The following is a 20,607-nucleotide window of genomic DNA, read 5'->3' on the forward strand; positions in this document are numbered from 1 at the left end:
TAACGGTCTTGCTCAGGGACCCAGAGTGCAGGCGCTGGGGATTGAACCGGGTACTTGCATCCTTCTCTGAGCGCAAGCGCGCTGCTCTAACCACTAGGCCTACACTCCCCTTTAAAAGACAGCAGTGATGCAGTTAAGGAGAGAATGACTAACAGTGTACCTGGCTTCAAGGAAAAGTTAGCCTGTAAATCATCAGCTTAACAATGAAAGAATAACAGTAGGAGATTTAAGGCATCGTCTCCTACATCAGGTTGATGTTTAATAAAGTTAAAGTCCTCGACGTGATTCAGGATTGGAGAAGGTCACAAACTGTAGATTTGGTTTTAATCAGACTTATTTGGTCACCATGGTAACTGATGATACTTTAGTCTCCATTCATCCAACAAAAACCTGAAGAATTACCTGAAAAGCATCCATCATTGTTTATCTGATCATGTATCTATTTATCAATGTTCTCTATGTCCCAGAATAATTTACAGGAGAGAGATTGGAACATCATCAACAACAACAAACTATGGAAGAAAAATAAACTATGAAGATTTATTATGATAGCAAAAACTGTTGATAGACCTTTGTCAGACAGGAAAGGTATTAAGCAGAATATTTCTGATGTTATAGTTGCTTTGAGCTGCACTGTTAACTTTCCAGCAGTGGACGACTGACCTGTTTTAAACATAGTTTGAAACATTTAGGGTAAAAATGTGCCGCATAGGTAAAGCAACCATGATTGCTCTATTGTCTCTGTAATTGGAGATGTAAATGAATAATTGATCATTCTGAACTCTCAGCTAAGGGGATGAGTGCAGACTTTGATGGAAGTGAATAAAGAAGTGAAAAAAGGCGGTACAACTCAAAGAGTGACAATTGGACTTAGAGGAAAGTGATGTGTCAGGAAGTGAGTTTGAGGAATAGAAGTGAATGTGGAGAAAATGAAAAAGATGGAATATAGTAGAGGTTGACCGATACAAGTTTTTAAGGCCGATACAGATTATTCTGACATCAGGCAAACCGATACCAGATAAGGGGGCTGATTATTTATTTTTTTGGCCGATTCTTGAAGCCAATATTGCTTTTTCTTCTTCCATTTACATGATAAGAATGACACAGTGATAACAAATGTTACACAAGTGTCAATTTAAACAAAAAATTAAACATTTATTATTTTTTTGCAGTTTTGAAATGTTTTTTTTTACTTTCCATTTAAGGCCATTTTAGGTCGCATTTCTGGCCTTCCCACTAGTAATGGTTCAATAGAACTGTAACCATTTCTAGTGCCTTCTTCTCTGGGATTCCAATCGCAGCGAGTCGACTTGGAGGCGTCTTTTCAGAAGCCTGACTGTCTCTGATTGGCTAAGGGGTGGAATCACATTTTGCATAACAGTATGCCAGAATTCCACTGAACTTATATAGTGCTTTTCCAGTCATGCTGACCACCCAAAGCGCTGTATGGAAGCTCTCAAATCAATACTGTGGCCCAGCATGGAGGTGGACATTTGTTATGTTTCATAGTGGACAAGAAAATTCAGACGGTACCCAAAGAAATGAGAAGTTATTAATGGAGCTCCGTTTTAATGGCGACGGAAGGCTGCCAGCAAGCAGCACAACAACACCGCCGGGTGAAGATGAAGATGAAGAGAAGGAAGAGTGATTGTCACAACCTGATCTGCACCAGTAGCACGATCCGTACCATCAGCTCCTTTGGGCATGCACAAACACAATACGGTTAATTTTATAACAACTGTAATTATTTTGCACAAAAAATATATTGTATTAGAAAATTGTTTATTAAACTTGAAAAAGCTGAAACCATTTATGCTGTCAATGCGCCCTCTGGTGGACACATCATGAACAATAGAAGACCTTGTTGTTTATCACTAATTTCAGGACTTACTCCTATATTTCCTTAAACCCAGGTTTAACAGATGTCAGTCTGTTTTATCTGGTATCAGATGGAAAAGGAGCTGAATGATAGAGCTGAACTAAATTATTTAAAAAATGATTTAAATAACTTGAGGAAAATATGGGGCTGTAGATGTTTTGACTGATGACCCGGCATGAAGTATTCTCTGGGGAAGATACAACTATTGTATTGCTAATTTTCAAATGTGGACTGCATGTATGTATAACCCAGTTTATTGTGCATTTATTATATATTAGTAATTCATGAAAATGTTAATTTAAATAACTGTTTCTAGTTAAAACTGTATGAGGCGATAAAATAGACGTGTCCACTGTGCAAAAACAAATAACCAAACATTTTATTATTTAAGGTATTTCATTATACAAAGCAGGGACCTGATGTGAAAAAAGCTGAGGGAGGAATTAAAAAGCAAAAAAAAAAAAAAAAAAAAAAAATCACGTGAAATAATCATAGGAGAACTTAACAAAGAATAATTTATCCACTCCTACAAAAGAATGTTTTGACTATGGACAATAAATTGGTTCATATTTTTACCAAAAATCAGGTGAAAGCCACTGGCATATAGATTAGATCGAGCAAATGCACATAAAAGCAGATAATACGTTTTTCAGCGTGCTCAACAGGCTACAAGCTTCTTCAGAACACGAGTCTTCCTCTCCATGACATCAGAAACCAGCAAAGAAGACTTTAACACATTAAGCTGGAACCAGGTGTCTTAACTCTGGAGGAAATGTGTGGAGCTGCACCTGGGAACAGGGAAGCTTTTTAGATGTGACAAATCTTTGGGCATAGAGGAGAGCAGCAACACATGCATGTGTCTTTATGTCAGCAGGAAGCACAACGAGATGGAAGCAAGTGGTGGCTTACAATTTATTGTCATTAATTGGGGAGTCCAAATCTAGCTATGTGGGGCTTTTGGAGTGGACCACAACAACATTTATATCCATCACCAAGCAAAAGACCAAATAAAAGGCTGGAAATGTTGACAAAATTTTGAGCATCACATGAGGCCTTCAGTCTGGTCCAGAAAACTGAGAAGCTTTTCCAAACAAGGTCAGATGCTTCCTTCTGCGAGCTCCCAAATGCCACAGATATTCTAGAGAAAGAAGCAAGTCTGTTAGAAAGCATGCTCCCTTCATGCCAGGATCTGCAAAGAAAAATAACCAGCTTTATAAAAATGCTAAAATAATATAAAACCAATTAATTTACTGTACTGCAGTAAATACCGACTTTGTTCAAACATCATGATTAAGCTCTTATTTTGGAGGACAGAAAATGGCACATTGTTACATTGGTGGTCCTGTGTAACAACAATAAATCATTGTAGTCAGTCTTGTGTTTTTAACTGAAAAATATAAAATCATTACTCATCTTCACTCTCAGTTTTCTGCACTCTTAATAACCCCATTTATGCTGCCATCTCTGATGTCTGTAAAATAATCTATAAATCAAACTAAATTAACCATTTCAATCTGACAGAACAAAAGCTGAACATGTTTTCTAGTTGAGATGGTTTAGTAACTGGAATTAAAATAATTTAAAGATTGTGGACACAGCAACAAGTAGAATCTTTCCTTCTGAAGAATCATTTTGTCCTCTGCCTCTCTGTCTACACACATTCAGTCTCACAGGGATTCATTTTAAGCTCAGACATCTAAAAAAATAACAAAAGCATAAACTTTTATATTTCAAACTGTGCCAAATATTTTAAAAAGCTGAATTAGACTGACTGAAACAGACCGGTGTAACCCGGATAAATAAGAGATGCAGTAAAAAGTCCATGAAATAAACAAGAAGCTATTTATTTAAACATGAATTAAACAACTAAATTCATAAACACAAGAAATAGTTTAAAATTGTTAAATTATTGCTTTATTAAAAGTGTTCATCTTTAAAATGTGTTTATAATGTGTTTAAACATCTATTTGCATAGTTGTATTTCATTTTAATAATGGTTCATGTGAGAAGTGTAATTTCCTACACAGAGGCAGTCAGTGAATGTATCGTGAGTTTGGGTGAGAGAGCGCAGCACGAGAAGCCACAGAGATCCGGTTCGGCGGCCATAAGCCAACATCTCCATGTTAAACTGGCTTGTTTTTGGACTATAAACAGTAATTTGTGCCGTGGTTTGTCCCCACGATAATCCACAGAGAGTAAGTGTGCTTAAGTCCGAGGTAGAAGACAGAGAAGTTTCTACTCAAAGCTTTTTGGACTGTGTTTTACCGCTAGCTTAGCATAGCAACTAGCCGATGCTAACAAGCTGGCTAATGGACTCTAGGCTGCAGTTCACTAACTCAGCTGGACATAGGAGCTTGTAGAGTATCTTACATGGAATCAGAATATAGAGTCAGTTAAAATAAATGTAAAAAAGTAAATATTGTGTTGTGATGTCTATCTGGACAGGATTGGGGCTCTGTGAGAAGATAATTGATGGGGATTTATCAGGCTCTAATGAGACCAAACCTGGATTCTGGTTGTATAAAATTCATGTCAGCAGCTGAAAGCCACTTAATTAAGCTTAATAAAGAACAATCTGAATGTCTGTGTATGCTGTGGAGCTTTTAGGACATCTGTAGCTACCTTACAGGTTGAGACTGGAGAACTTCAGCTGAGGCTAAGAAGATGAAACTTGATTGAGCTGTTCATATAATTAGAATATTATGAAAAAGTAACCCCCCCCCCCCAACTAATTCAATTCAAAAAGTAAAACTTGTATATTATATTCTTTCATTACACACAGACAGGCATATTTCAAGTGTTTATTTCTTTAAATTTTAATTATTATCACTGATTACTAATGAAAACCCCAGATTGAGTATCTCAGAGAATTAGAATAGAATCAGAGCAACCTGGGCTCTCATAACACCTGAGCAGCGCCACAGACTGGTCGACTCCAGGCCTTGCTGCATTGCTGCAGTAATCCAGGGAAAAGGAGCCCCAACTAATTATTCAGTGCTGTACATGATCACAGTTTTCATGTTCATACTTGTCAGTTGACCAACATTTGAGGTTTTCATTTGTTATAATCATTGAAATTCAAAGGAATAAACACAGGGTTTCCACGGGTCATTTAAAAGCATTAAAAGTCATTAAATGATTTTTTTTCAAATTAAGGCCTTAAATGGCATTAAAAGTCATTAAATGTGATTATCGGTAGCTTTAAATGCCTTATTTTTTTTTTTCTAAAAAATAAAACGTTCATAAAAAAATTTTTGTCAGATATATTATATCAGATATAACTGATTCAGCAGCAGAGCCAAACACACTGAACTGCTTCCGGTTGATCGCAAAGCCGTATGTTTTTACTATGTTGGGAAAAGAAGCTCGAGGCGGAGAAAGAGCTAGAGAATGGGGAAAATGGGTGAAAAACAAAGAGTTTTTCAAACATTTTTACCCACTGTTACAGACGTCCCTCTCTCCAGCCACTTGGGCCAGCTCCTCCGGGGGAATCCCAAGGCGTTCCCAGCAGAGAGACATAGTCCCTCCAGATTGTCCTGGTTCTCCCCCTGGGCCTCCAGGGGATTACAATTATTATTATAATTAAAAAAAGAAAAACATTTTCATGATATTCTAATTATATAACCAGCACCTGTATTTCCTATCAGAGGCCCAAGCTTGTTCTTTAAATCATCACGTCTGATAAAGTTACCACTGGGGTCCAGTGTATATCACAGTGAAGTGATCTGAAGGTCCTGAGAACAGACATGTTCATCCACCTTGAAACCAGTGTTAAAATAATAATAGTACTTGACTGAATGCCAGTGTGTATCAGTGGTATTTTAATGCAGGCTGATAAAAAATACCAAAACACACAGATAATAAACCAGAATCATAGAGAAAACTCACTGGTTTCTGATCAGTGTGACCGCTGACTGAACAGAGAAGGCATCAGGATTAACTAAGCCTGGCTGTTAGCCTGGTCTGGAGCATGCTAGCTGAGAGAATAAATCACCATGGTAACTGATGTTACTGCTTTTGGGAAACCAAGTCGAGGCTTAATTTAGCCAGGATATCTGGAAAATCCTGGCTTAATCTGTTATCTTGGTTTTGTCAAACAGCCCTCTGAAGAGAATGAAGAGACTCATTTTGTCGTGTCAAACACAGACACTGATGGGAAGATCAGATGATGTCATCACTGTTCAGTCATCCTGTTTTAGTCTTTGTTTATCATGTTGTCTGGTTTAATAAGAACTACTTTATTTTTCCCTAATCACAGACTTAATGGCTGCAAACTGTCAGAGACTGAATTTGAAGTTGTAGCCTCAGCTCTGAAGTCTAACCCCTCTCATCTGACTGAAGTGGAGATAAGAGAGATCGAAGGAGTGAAAGACTCTGGAATGAAGCATCTGTGTGAGATACTGAAGAGTTCAGTCTGCAGAGTTAACATCCTGAGGTTAGTTTTCTTTATTTATCCAAGTAACATCATTCACTCATGCTTTAATACTTGTTTTTATAAATAACTGTCTGTGCTTGAATACAATTTTGAAACACTTTTATCATGTAAATAAATTCTTTCCTGATTTCAGAATCTCAGAATATTCATATTATATTTACTAACCATTAGGGCTGGGCGATAATTCAATAACAATATCTATCGATTGATAGACGTGTGGCGCGATAGGAAAAAATAGGGTCGATAAAAACTTCGATAGACAGTTTTACTTCCTTGCTACAGTCGGCACGCCGTCACTAAGCGCCGCCCTCTCAAACCACAACACATAACACGTGAATATGTCGCAGCAAGTAGCGGCGGAGGAAATTGTCCCAAAACGAGGTTTTACTAGTTCGCCAGCCTGATAGAAATAAACCACAGTGATTTGTAAAACTTGCAAGGAACCGGTAAAAGCAGAGTCTGGTAACGCAACCCACCAGTATTTATCACGTAAGCCGCTCACACCCGCAGCAGCGCGAGCTGTGCAGCTCCGCGCGGCTCCGCGTCGTCGGAATTTTCTGGAAGTTCTTCCAAAACGAAGCAGGTACAGCAGCTAAACTGGGCTCCCTTCTTTGTGATAAAATGACAAAGCGTCCAAGCGGCATAAGGACATAACGCTTGCAGTAACGTGCTTCATAGTGATGGATATGTCTGCTGTTCTCTGCAGCTGAAAAACCTGCCACTCTTTATTTAACCAACCAAAGTTGGTTAAATAAAGATTTAATTGGAATTCTGTGTTTGTGTTCTTTATTTAAATCAAATCATTTAGCAATATCATAAAATGTCCAGGCAGAGCTGCACATAAAATATGGTTTTAAATATTTTCAATAATTATCGATATCGATCAATATGCATTTTTTTTTATCGATAAGCTTTTTTTCTATATCGCCCAGCCCTACTAACCATAGTTTATACTTAAAAATGTTTTGGACTGATGTAGAACATTGGCATAAAAGTCTTTCCGAAATACTTCAATCAATAAACTCTGATGATTAAACTAGAAACTTTCAGTTGAAATTAAATATAAGAGGCAATCTGCAGAAAAAAACAACAGAGTAATTCTCACTGCAGCAATATCCCAATCAAACAGGTGTTTGTGTTCATATATGGTGTTTGTGAGAAAGGGTGAGCTAGCTCAAAGACAGGATGGGTGTGTTTGATATGACAAAAAATGGCTGATCTGGATGGTCAGATCAAGGCTGCATGGGCAACGTTCTACTAAGAGCTCCTAGCTCCTGTTCCTTCACCTTTCAGCGGGTCAACAGTAAGAACTTTATTGAAAGATGGAATAAAAAATCCAGATGATTATTATTTATTTAAACCTCTGAGCTGCCCTCAGGTCTTCAGGAAGGCTGATCCACAGCTGAGGGCCAGAGGTGGAGAAAGTCTCCTCATCGTAGGTTTTAGTTCTCAGAATGACCCACCAGACACACAGAGACCCACTGAGAACAACTGACCCAGTATGATGGAGAACATCTGAGCCCAGCAGCAGAACATCGGACCAATGTTCAGTGATCAGGGACTGAATGAGCAGAACTTTAAACAGACGCCATGTTTCCTTAGAGAAAACCCTCCATGCAGGCTGCTGGTTTAGGTTGAAGATAAATCCAGAACAATCTGAGCTGAAACTCTGTTAAATGATCCATGTTTAGAACATTATGGGTCTGAGAACCACTGTTCTACCAGAACCCTGACCCAGACTAGAAGACAGCAGCATTTTAAACAGACGCCAGAGCGATCAGACTTAAATATCCAGCAGCAGCAAGTGATCATGGATGGATTTATGTTCAAGTAGAGTTTATTGTTGTGTGGTAATCTCCAACCTCTAGTGCCCCCCCCCCCAACCCTAACCCCAGAACATCTTCATCACCAGCCGCCACTGCTGAGAAACACACCTTGATCTGGACCTTCACACGTCATGATAACATGTTGTGGTTCTGCTGGGTTTAACTCTTTAAATCAGTTCTACTGGATCAAATATCAGACATCAGTTCATCATGTTTCTGGGACTTTTACATTCAGGGAAATTAATTTTCTACATTTTATAATTTATTTGTTCATATTTCAGTTTTAACCTGCATCCTGTTGGCTTCAGCTCACATCTTTTATTCTTTATTCAGATTGAGGAGCTGCAGTTTGTCAGAGATCAGCTGTTCTTCTGTGGGATTGGCTCTGAAGTCCAACCCCTCCCATCTGACAGAACTGGACCTGAGTGGAAACGACCTGAAAGATGCTGGAGTGAAGGAGCTCTGTGGTTTTCTCCAGACTCCCCTCTGCAAACTACAGATATTGAGGTCAGACTCCATGTTTTAGTTCTGATATTTGTGATGTGAAAGTTGTGTTGACACTAAACTGCAGACATCTGGCTGATATTCTACTGATCCACACTGAGGATCTTCATGGTAAAGTCTGCTTTCTTCTTCACTGCTTTGCTCCAGTTAAAGTTTCTTTCTGTTTCCAACTTCCTGCCAGGATTTATTGCCTAAAAACAGCAACTCCTAAACTCCACGTTGCTCAACTGAGAGCCTCCAGGATTGTCAAAGACTCCTGGATCAGGTGTTGAAACGTTTTCACAGAAACTGAGTGAAAGTCTGCTGACCTTGGATTTAATCCTGTTGTAGTTGCCATGACTCTGATGATTGAGAATATTACTTTATTTTCTATTTCATGGGAGTGTTTCTGACATCAGATTAGAATGGACTAAAGTTTAATTCTTCATAGGTTATCTAAGGTTTATAAATTGATAAATTGCTGCTAAGTGGAGGCAGCAGCATTAAACTAAACAGTAATTATTGAGGAGAAATCTAAATAAATAACAAGTAGTATCTCCTGTGAATAGGTGGTACGCTGAGCCATGATTAAAGGTTCCAGGGCCCGGTCCATAGTACTACATCCCTATTTAACCTGCTGATTCATTATAGAGCTACATGGAGCGGCTGTTACACATGATGGACTTCTGCTGAAAGCCATGAAGCAGGTGCTGAACCACCAGATCAATGACGTCCCAAATGAAGCTTTGGACTTCATTGACCCATGACCCGGCCCCATGAATCAAGCCCCAACAAAGTTCTTCTGAAGGACTGTGTTGCTGTTTCTGACAAATGGTCCAGAGCTTCAGCTTCAAGCAGACCATCACTACTGAAAGCCAGCGCTAAGCTGACCACCTCACTATAGCTGCTGGTGTTGCTAGGATGTGGTCCTGACGGGCCCATGTGGGCTGAGGGAGAGGTACCGAGAGACAACACATCCAGAGGTTTACATCCTGAAGGTGAGGAAACCAGGGATAGAAGAACAAAGATGGAGACGGCAGTACAAGTAACCCCTCCAGAACCGTTGGACTTCTCCTGTCCTGCAGAACGGGCGAGGTGGGCCAGAAGATTGGAGAGGTTTCAGACTGCAGCAGCTCTAGATGAGAAATGTGAGGAAGATCAAGTTAGTTCCCTCCTGTTTGCTGTGGGAGAAGCTGCAGATGACATTTTAGCTGTTGGACCTTTGACTAGAGCAGAGAAAAGATGCCTGGAGCTGGAAAAGCTGTGTTTGAGCAGCACTATGTGGGGAAATCCTCCATCATCTTTAAAAGAGCCCAGTTCAGTTCCAGACGTCACCAAGATGGAGAGAGAGCAGAACCATTTATTACAGCTGGACACAAACTGGCAGGAAACTGTGGTTCTGGAGAACTGGAAGAAGAACTCATACGGGCCAGAACTGTAGCTGGGATAAAAGGACATAAAGCTGTCTGAACCGGTACCAATGGACTCTGAGTTAACGCTCACAAAGGCCAAAGAAAAAGTCCAGCAGAGGGAAACTGAGAAGAACCATAAACAGTTCTGCTCAGCAGCACAGCAGAGGGGAGCAGATCCAACATGGACGCCAGAAGGACCAAGATGAGAAAAATAAAGAGCCAGACCCGGCAGCAGTCAGAACGGGACCAAAGCCAGAGAAGCTGGGAGGAAAAGAGTGTGGTGGATGTGGCTGAAAGCAGAAAGCTTCATGGAAAGACTGCCCAGCTAGAGATGTTCAGTGTTGGAGCTGTTAGAAGGATCTTCTAGCTGGAGTTTGTTTGTTCGGCCCAGCAGCCAAACTACAGGAGGTCCCAGAACCCCAAGATGACCCAGACAGGCAGGATGATGGATTTCTAGGAGAAAGAGGGTTGAGGAGGTCAGAACCATGGAGAGAAAAGGTCCAGATGAACCACCATGACAGATATGGGAGTGGTGTAGGGGTTTCTGGGAAGTTGAAGTAAAAATGTTCCTAACCAGAGTCCGGTGGGTCCTGTCTGCTCGTTGTACAGCCATGTTCTCCTGATATTGTTCAGCTCTACTTTCTAGGAGCCCTTTTCAGTGAGCCAGGATCTAAACAATGGGAGGACTTGTTGAAATGACTGCAGACTCTCTGTAAATATCCTCACCATGAATCCAGCATCATCTAATATAGCCGACAATAAAGGAGTCAGAGACACAAGCAGGAAAGTCCAGGAAAAAATAAGCAGCATTTTTCCTGAAGAGTGTGAATGTGGTCCAGATGTTCTGCAGAGTAAAAACTGGAAAAGGTCCATTTGTTCTGGGCTCCACCTTCTGGACTGAAGCAACATTGAGCTCTGAACTGTTGGCCTCCAGTTAAATCTCAGCTTGGATGGTTGGATGAAGAAATCTGATGTTTGTTGGGAATTTGTTCTGCTTTCTTTGCTGATAACATTGATATCAGACTGGTTCTGTTTGTGATGCAGCATCCTGTGTGACAGTAGAACAGGTAGAAGCGCTTCTGTTCTCAGTCATGTATTCATGTGTTTAGAAATGAGTGAAGTGTAATTATTGCAGCTGTTGATCCTTCAGATAAATCCCTCAGTTCCCCTCAATAGAAGGTTACTGTCACTGTGAAAATGAGCTGCTTCCATTCAATCACAGCAGCATTAATTAACAGCTCTGATGTCACACTTTGCTTATTAAAGTCCAGTTTGGTTCCAGCTCAGAACCACTGAAGGCCCGACTGAAATATTCTAACAACACGTCATGATAACATGTTCTGGTTCTGCTGGGTTTAACTCTTTAAATCAGTTCTACTGGATCAAATATCAGACATCAATTCATCATGTTTCTGGGACTTTTACATTCAGGGAAATTAATTTTCTACATTTTATTATTTATTTGTTCATATTTCAGTTTTAATCTGCATCCTGTTGGCTTCAGCTCACATCTTTTATTCTTTATTCAGATTGTGGAGCTGCAGTTTGTCAGAGATCAGCTGTTCTTCTCTGAGATTGGCTCTGAAGTCCAACCCCTCCCATCTGACAGAACTGGACCTAAGTCAGAACTACAACCTGAAAGATGCTGGAGTGAAGGAGCTCTGTGGTTTTCTCCAGACTCCCCTCTGCAAACTACAGATATTGAGGTCAGACTCCATGTTTTAGTTCTGATATTTGTGATGTGAAAGTTGTGTTTACACTAAACTGCAGACATCTGGCTGATATTCTACTGATCCACACTGAGTTTTTATCCAGAACTGAGAAAGAGGAAGATAGAAGAAATGAAAAATACTGATGTTTCATTTATTTGAAGGTTTTTAATATCTTTAAAATTTAATTAAAGCACTTTTTCTACATTTTCTACAGGATGATTTTAAAATAGTTATGTTTATATTTCTGTGAATAATTGAATATAATTCATCTGAAAAACAAAGTTCAGATCTTCTATTCTAATAAATATCTCCTGAGTTTGTTCCTGGACTTGGAGCCAGTTTTTAATGTTGTCTCTCTGTGTAACTGAGTCTGAGCCCTGATCTCAGGTCAGAACCCGACAGCATTCGGACCCCCAGTGTGTATAAATCCCCCTCATGTGAAGCGGGTCAGAGGGGATTCAACCCAGTTTAGAAAAGTGAATTTCAGCTCCTGGAAACTCTGACAGGAACAAATATATAATCCCTGATTGATGCTTCAGCACTTTTAGAAGCTCTGGAAGGATTTTACTGACTAAAACACTCAGACACAACATGTCACAGTACCAGGTTCTGGTTCTGGGCTTTCAGCTCCTAAAGTCAATAATGAGGACTGGCCAATATCCTGCTTCTGACTCCCAGCATGCATTGTGCTGTTCCCCACAGGGGAAAGCATAGATATCCATAATAAAGGCTAGATTCCTCGTCCGCGCTGCTGGCCAATGGGGGTCGACGTCCGCACGTGGCGGCCATCTTGCCACAGGCAGCTCGCTCATTCGTAACATTGTGTTTCAATGGCGCATGTACTTAAATAACCATAACTTCCTCAATTGTCTAACGATTCTCAAACTGTTTGGTTTGTTAAACAAAAGTCAGACATGTAGTTATGACACTGCACACTTATGAATAATTATAACCATGGAATTTCATATAAAAAGAACATTGAATAGAACATACAGGTGCAATAAATATACAAATGCACAAGGTATTTATGTTAAATCAATATATGCTATTAAAACTCAATGGCAACATGAGATATATATATATATATATATATATATATATATATATATATATATATGTATATATAATATATACACATATATACACACACACACACACACACATATATATATATATATATATATATATATATATATGTATATATAATATATACACATATACACACACACACACACACATATATATATATATATATATATATATATATATATATATATATGTGTGTGTTTATATATATATATATATATATATATATATATATATATATATATATATATATATATATATATATATAAACACTTTTATTAGGGTGTGATTAATTATTCCACAGTTCTAATTTATTTTTATTTACATACATACTTTTATAATATGAATATTACTGTTATAATAAAATATGAAATACTGACAAAAAAGGCTTATTGTGTGGCAACCTCTTGGTGTAGAAGCATAATCCAGGTTTCAAATTATATATAATTGTATATATATATATATATATATATATATATATATATATATATATATATATATATATATATATATATATATATATATATATAAACACTTTTATTAGGGTGTGATTAATTATTCCACAGTTCTAATTTATTTATATTTACATACATACTTTTATAATATGAATATTACTGTTATAATAAAATATGAAATACTGACAAAAAAGGCTTATTGTGTGGCAACCTCTTGGTGTAGAAGCATAATCCAGGTTTCAACTTAAAGGTAACACTTTGAAGTTTCATGTAGACTATTCGGATTTAATATCAGGAGTAATTACACAAAAGTTCCTATTTTTAAACCATTGTAAAAGTGAAATTTATTTGCTATTAAAATTGGTACAATAGTCCCATTCACAAGTATATATAGATGTAGCATGTTGAAATCCCCACCTACACTACTGTGATGGTATACACATGGAAGACAGAGATTTAAAAAATGACCCAAAAAACATAGCTTGGCTAATGCCCTTTGAAAAGGACGGTTTTATTGAGCTTCTGTTGCATGTTGTTGCTCTGTAAGCTAAGGTTAGTTATTTTGGCAATGTGGTGCAGCCTTAACTTAAAAAACAAGGACACAACCAACGTTAACAGCGTATGGTGGTGGCTGTCTATGCCATACTGTGTTTCTCCGATGTGCTCTCTGAGCACAAACACATCCTCTGACCCTATCCTCTTCCGTACAATGTACACGACCTCTAGCACTTTGATAGGCTGTGATCGTCTGGTACATGAGGTCTGACGAATGACCCACTCTGCTGTCCTGACCACATCACTGTGCCTTCTGATGGAATCACCAAATTTCCATTGTTTTTTAACTTCAGCAGGTGGTAGCTCTGGTCCTTGATGGCAGATGCAGCATCTGTTACCAAGCTGGCACGGCAGACATCACAGGACAGCTTCTTCAGAGCCCGTCGCTCAACAAATCCTGAAATAAGAGTTGGTATATTAAAATAATTTATAATAACCATGGGGAAATTAGGGGAACATTTATCTTTTTGGACCATTGTGAGATTGATTTCCCTTAAATTTACACCAAAGAGTAATTGTCATACAATCGTTATTGGTGTCAGTAAAACCTATATAATTGACCAGTGGTCTCAGCCTTGATAACTTGCGCAAGTAGCCGTGATGCGCAACTATGCTGCATGATTAAGTTATTTTTCAAGAAGAAAATCTGCAATTTTGACATGTTCATGCATCAAGAATTATAGCCACGTTCATAACGTTTATAAGAAACCAAACTGTTTGTAAATCCGTCAAGAATTCAATGAGATAAGAGTATTTGTGTTCGTGCTGATCACTCACCTTACATTAGGTACCACAGAGCACGCCAGAAAGCTTGCCTGAGGCAAGATGGCCGCCGGTGATGACGTTTGAGACTCCGCCGTAAGACATCTAGCCTTTATTATGGATATCTATGGGGGAAAGTGGCTCCACCTCCCTCTGAGGAGCTGAAAGGCAGCTCTCCAACCCCCAGAGAGCAGAGAAGGAGGCTTTCTGCTCACACCCAGGCAGTCATCACCTTTTTAGGGGGGGGGGGGGGGTAATAATGGAGGGGAAACCTCTCTCCTCTGAATGTGGATCTGAACCCACAGCCACAGGGGAATTTCAACACGGAGCACAGCGTTGTTTACTTTTTAACAACTTATTTTAACACCTTATTAACAACTTGTTTTAATGTGAACAACATCTGAGCTTTTATCTCTGATTTCCACATTTAATAAACGCCTCTCTGGGAAATTTTCCCAACGTTTCTTTGCTTTTTCTCCGTGGCTGCCACGTCACCATGATGAAAAAATGATCAGCTGACACATTTTCTACACATTAACATTCATGAGGTGCTTTGCATCAACCATTTCTGGTTGAATCTGGGCGTGTAGAGGGCAGAACCTGAGCCAGAACCTGGTACCAAATGTACAGGTACAGCTGTGATCTAGAAAGGAAAATGGCTGCTGGTGTGTGAGTGCATGGTTTTATAAATCTGAAAATTTTTGCCCTACTTTTCTTTTTCTTGGCGTTCACTTTTAGTACAGATTCCACACAAAGTTTTATAAATGAGACCCCAGGACTGTAAAAACTGCTAAACAAGTTTTAATGTTGAAAGTTCTAATATTGTTGATTGTTGAAGAGCTGAAGTCAGCAGGGGCCTGTTTCAGAAAGGAGGTTAAGTGAAAACTCTGAGTATGTTAACCCTGAAATGAGGGAAACTCTGGGTTTTCTGTTTCAGAAAGGGAGGTAAGTTAAACCTGAGAAAGCAGAGTAAGTCAAGCCCGTTTCTGAAAGAGAGGTAACTTATACTCAGAGTCAGTTACCATGGCAATTTACTCTGTGAACCTAACCTGGTTGGGAGCAGGTTTTCTTCAGAAAACCCAGAGTTTATTTTGGTCTCCTCTCCTTTTTTAAAGAGGAAGTGGTGTTTAAACACCTCATTGATTCTTTGGGGATATATTCATTGCTCACATTTCAGTCACGCAGAGCGCATCAAAGGGAATGAAATGGCATGTCCATTTATGGATGATCCTGTTGACGAAGAGGCTGTATTACTTCGTAGGGAGTTACATTTACGTCGGGAAAGGATTTTGAGGCCCAGAGTGGATTTTTTGTAATATCCCTATCCTATCACAGCAATTTATATTGTAACCTCTGTTGAGGGCTCCCCGAAATCACCACACACAGAGTCGGGTAGTCAGAACATTCACGTTTTAATGGCGGAACACACAGGTCTTTTCATTCGAACACATAGCCTTTTCGCTCACGGTTCGCTCCCTCTTCTCTGCCGCTAAGCCTCATGGGAAAACACATAACAACCTAACATCACCCTCTAATCGCTACATTGCCCCCCCTCAGACGGTTAGCTGTCCCCAGCAACCAGGAATGCCTAAGTGAAATGAACCACAACATTGTACAACAACAGAACTCTTAACCCATTACGAATTAACTACAAAGTCTCTGAACCGTGCAGGAAGGCGCCGTTGTCTGGGGTTAGCGCGCCGGGACTCACCCATGACAACTTGAGGCGTAGGAGAAACCACTGGCAGAGGGTCCGTCTCCAGCTCGCTCACCGCAGGCTTGCCTGGCTGATATGGGGCCAAACGGTCCCGGTGAAGAACCACCAGCCGGCCCCTCTTGCGCAGCCGCACCCGGTACACCACATCAGAAAGTCTGTGAATCACCACAGATGGCCCAGCCCACTGACTGGTGAGCTTTGGGGACAGTCCTTTCTTCCGTTCAGGGCAAAACACCCAAACCTTGTCCCCAGGCTCGAAGTTCCTCCCCCGACAGCGCGAATCATAGGCCCGCTTCTGCTTGAGTCCGGCTGCAGTTAGGCACTCCCGAGCCAGTTCATGAGCAACCCGCAGACGCTGCTTTAAATCACAGATGTAGCGCAGCCCTGGCCCAACAGGTTGCTCCGTTTCGGGGGGTGGTCCAAACACCAAGTCCACTGGGGTGCGTAGTTCATGGCCAAACATCAGCAAAGCAGGGGTGCAGTGAGTAGACTCCTGGACCGCTGTCCGATAAGCCCACAAGATGACAGGCAGGTGTAGATCCCAGTCATGTTGCCGTTTATCCACCAGAATAGCCAACTGGGTGGACAAGGTCCGGTTGAACCGCTCAACCAGCCCATCGCTTTGAGGGTGAAGTGGCGTGGTTCGTGTCTTCTTGATGCCAAGCCTCCGGCAGACCTCGCCAAACACCTCCGCCTCAAAGTTCCGGCCCTGATCACTGTGCAGCTCCTCGGGGGCACCGAACCGACAGAACATCTCGCTCACCAGTCTTTCAGCCGTGGTGGCAGCACTCTGGTCGGGGATGGCATATGCTTCCGGCCACTTAGTGAAATAGTCCATGGCAACTAGGATGTAGCGGTTCCCTCTTTCCGTCACAGGAAATGGGCCTAGTACATCCACACCCACTCGTTCCATTGGAGCACCCACCTGGTACTGCTGCAAGGGGGCATGTGAGCGCTGGGTTGGCCCTTTCTTTGCTGTGCAAGCATCACAACAATGGACATGGAGCTCCACATCTTGGCGGCAGCCGGGCCAATGGAATCTCGACCGGAGGCGTTGCAGTGTCTTGGCGACTCCAAAGTGACCTGCCCCCACAGAGCCATGGACCATCTGGAGCACCTTGGCCCGCAATTGTTTGGGCACCAGCAACTGGAGAACGTCACGCTGCGCTGCTGGAGCTTGCCACTGTCGATAAAGGAGCCCACCGTGGCAAGAAATGGTGGACCACTGGGAGTACAGTGCCTTAGTCTCTGGATCTAGAGCTGCTATCGCCTCCCAGGTGGGCCGCTGGCCAGCCTCCACCCACTGCTTGATCCGAGCGAGAACAGGATCCCGATCTTGTTCCTCCTGCAGTTGTTCGGCCTCCATAACTTCCACACCATCCACAGACTCTTCAGTCACCCTGAGACACCTAGGATGTTGTGGGTTTTTGCTGGTGACTTGTAGAGCCACGGTCTGGGGGCCCATTGACTCACGTCCTTCCACCCGTTGACACTGCTTACAGCCAATTCCTGTTGCACACGGCCGGCGGGACAGGGCATCAGCATTGCCATGAAGCCGACCAGCCCGGTGAACGATTTGGAAGTTGTAATCCTGCAGTGCCTCCAACCACCGTGCTAGTTGCCCCTCTGGCTCTTTGAAATTCAGCAACCAGGTCAGGGATGCATGGTCAGTGCGAAGAAGAAACTTCCTCCCATAGAGGTAGTGGCGGAAGTGTCGAACCCCCTGGACAACAGCCAGCAACTCCCGCCGGGTGACACAATAGTTCCTTTCTGCCCGGCTGAGGGTGCGGCTGTAATAAGCAACAACCCGTTCTCCTGTCTCTCCCCCTTGCGAGAGCACCGCCCCAATGCCTCCATCACTGGCATCAGTATCCAGAATGAAGGGTTGGTTTGGGTCAGGATACTGCAGTACTGGGGCCCCCACCAGTGCCATCCTGAGGGCAGAGAAGGCAGCAGCACAGTCTTCATCCCAGTGGAAAGTTTGTCCCTTTTGGGTCAGCCGATGCAGGGGGCTGGCGAGAGTGGCAAAGTCCTTTACAAATCTCCGGTAATAGGAGGCTAGCCCCAAGAAGCTACGCAGCTCCTTAGTGTTCCGAGGCTCTGGCCAATTTCTCACTGCACTGACCTTGTCTGGGTCTGTAGATACTCCGGCTGCACTGATGATGTGGCCCAGGAAAGTGGTCTCTCTCCGGAGCAGGTGGCACTTCCGTGGGTGAAGTCGCAGGTTAGCCTGGCGAATGGCATCAAACACTTCCTGAAGGTTGGCCAGGGCAGCCTCGAAACTGTCTGCGTGCACCAGAAGATCATCCAGGTAGACCGCGCAGCGGCTTCGTGGAATATGGGCCAACACCCTTTCCATGAGGCGTTCAAAGGTAGCTGGGGCGTTGCAGAGACCAAAAGGCATCACCTTAAATTGCCACAGTCCCTGACCAATGGTGAATGCTGTCTTTGGGCGAGCTTCTGGAGACAGTTCCACTTGCCAATAACCGCTGCGGGGGTCAAGGGAACTGAACCAACTGGACCCAGCAATGTAGTCCAGCGTATCGTCAATGCGTGGGAGGGGGTAGGAGTCTTTGCGGGTGTTTTCATTCAGTCGTCGGTAGTCAACACAGAACCGCCAGTCTTTGTCTTTCTTTCCCACCAGCACTACCGGTGCGGCCCAGGGACTGTTGGAGGGCTCTATGACATCGGCCTTTAGCATCTCTTCGATCTTCTTCTCTGCCACAGCCCGCCTTGAAAAGGGCAGACGGTGGGATCGTAGACGGATAGGTCTCGTTTCTCCAGTGTCGATGTCGTGCTGTACCAGATTAGTGCGAGTACACTCCTCATCCTTAGCAGCAAAAATGTCAATGTAGGCCTCCAGCAGGTCCTGTAACCGCTCACTCTGCTCCTGGTCCAGTCCTCCACAGCTTCGCAGGCACAGCTCCCGTACAGCCTGCCTTGTCTCCTCTGATGGCAGTTCTGCATGTGCCTCCTCCGTCTCCACCAAGTCATCCAGTGGCCTTTGAGGAGCCCCGTTGCGGTCTTCTGCTAGTGTTGGTGCATTAACCTGTTGCACCTTCTCTTGACGTTGGGAGTGAAGCTGAACGGCTTTGTGGCCCATTCGGAGCGTGGCTGAAGTAACATCTATGATGCCCCCCCACGCCGCCAGCAAGTCCAATCCAATAATACAGGGGTCCTGGATTTTCGCTAGCCAAAACATGTGTTGACTTTTCTGACCCTCCACCTCCACATCAAGGACCCGCCAGCCTTTCATCCTTGAGCGCTCCCCAGTGGCCGTGGTGATGTATTTCTTAGTTAGGGACCATCCTCTAGGACTTGGTGCCTCTGTTCCAGGCAGTATGCCCGGTCGAACCAAGGAGGCCGTGGAGCCAGTGTCTATCAGAGCACAGAGGGCAACACCATTTAGCATAATGTTCACATATAGTCCATGTGGGCTGCCCAGTCGTCCCAACCGCATTGCATTTTCAGTTGTAGGGGTGTATTCTGGTGGTGGCAGGCCCCCTCCAGTACCACCCCCAATCAGTTTAAAGGAGGCTGTAAGTCTCCTTTACGTGGAGCTGGTGCGGGACAGTCACGAGCCAGATGCCCCAGCTCTCCACAACGGTAGCACTCTGGTCTTCTTCGTCGCCGGCCCCCGGATGGTGCTCGCGGTTGGACAGCTGTTGCTTGTCTCAGGTTATCCTCATCATCGCTCTCAGTACACGCTTGGTTTGCATACAGCCTCACCCCTGGAGCAGTATTCTTGACGCTTAGAATAGGCTCTACCCTCTCTGCCTCCTCCAGCACCGCTGCCCAGCTGTTATGGGGGTGGACACTGATATGTTCACGAAGTTTGGCTGGCCGAAGTCCCCTAATGAAGGCTTGGAGGGCAAGTTTCTCCTGTATTGCTTTCTCCAGATCAGGGTAACCTTGTCGCGTTTGTAGCAGAATGTCAGCTGCATAAGAGCCTAGGGACTCACCTTCCAGGCGCCGGCGATTAATCAGCTGTTCCCTTGCATGCTCGGCATAAATCCTTCTGCCAAAACGCCTCCGGAGAGCTTCCTGGATCAACGGCCAACTGTGGCGTTCTTCTTGGCGCAGGTCAGACAGTACTTGTAGGGCACCTCCCTCTAAGCTCAAGGCGACTTGGAGCGCTGTCTCCTCTGGGGACCAGCCACCCAGTTCGGCAGCCATCTCCACCTGGACAAGGTAACCATCCAGTGCCGTCTCCCCATTATAACGCGGAAGCTTGGGTAGAGTTGGAAGGTGACGCCGTCGGGGAACCTCCTCCCTAGCGATCCTC

At 42.8% G+C, this 20,607-nt stretch overlaps 2 protein-coding genes across 2 annotated transcripts in view; both read left to right on the forward strand.

The window, feature by feature from the left end:
• The window catches only part of LOC105923771, a gene marked incomplete at its 3' end in the record, with an annotated part of 780,934 nt that overhangs the window by 459,387 nt on the left and 300,940 nt on the right, over positions 1-20,607 (forward strand). The gene's annotated exons all lie outside the window — the stretch shown is intronic.
• LOC118561498 (NLR family CARD domain-containing protein 3-like) overlaps positions 1-20,607 on the forward strand; it is a 31,028-nt gene that overhangs the window by 6,828 nt on the left and 3,593 nt on the right. Inside the window, exons 6-7 of the mRNA XM_036133635.1 lie at positions 8,474-8,647; positions 11,565-11,741. Coding sequence (XP_035989528.1) covers positions 8,474-8,647; positions 11,565-11,741 — 351 coding nt within the window. The remainder of the gene's footprint in view (positions 1-8,473; positions 8,648-11,564; positions 11,742-20,607) is intronic.

Source organism: Fundulus heteroclitus, unplaced genomic scaffold, assembly GCF_011125445.2.
Source record: "Fundulus heteroclitus isolate FHET01 unplaced genomic scaffold, MU-UCD_Fhet_4.1 scaffold_65, whole genome shotgun sequence".
Lineage (NCBI taxonomy): Eukaryota > Metazoa > Chordata > Actinopteri > Cyprinodontiformes > Fundulidae > Fundulus > Fundulus heteroclitus.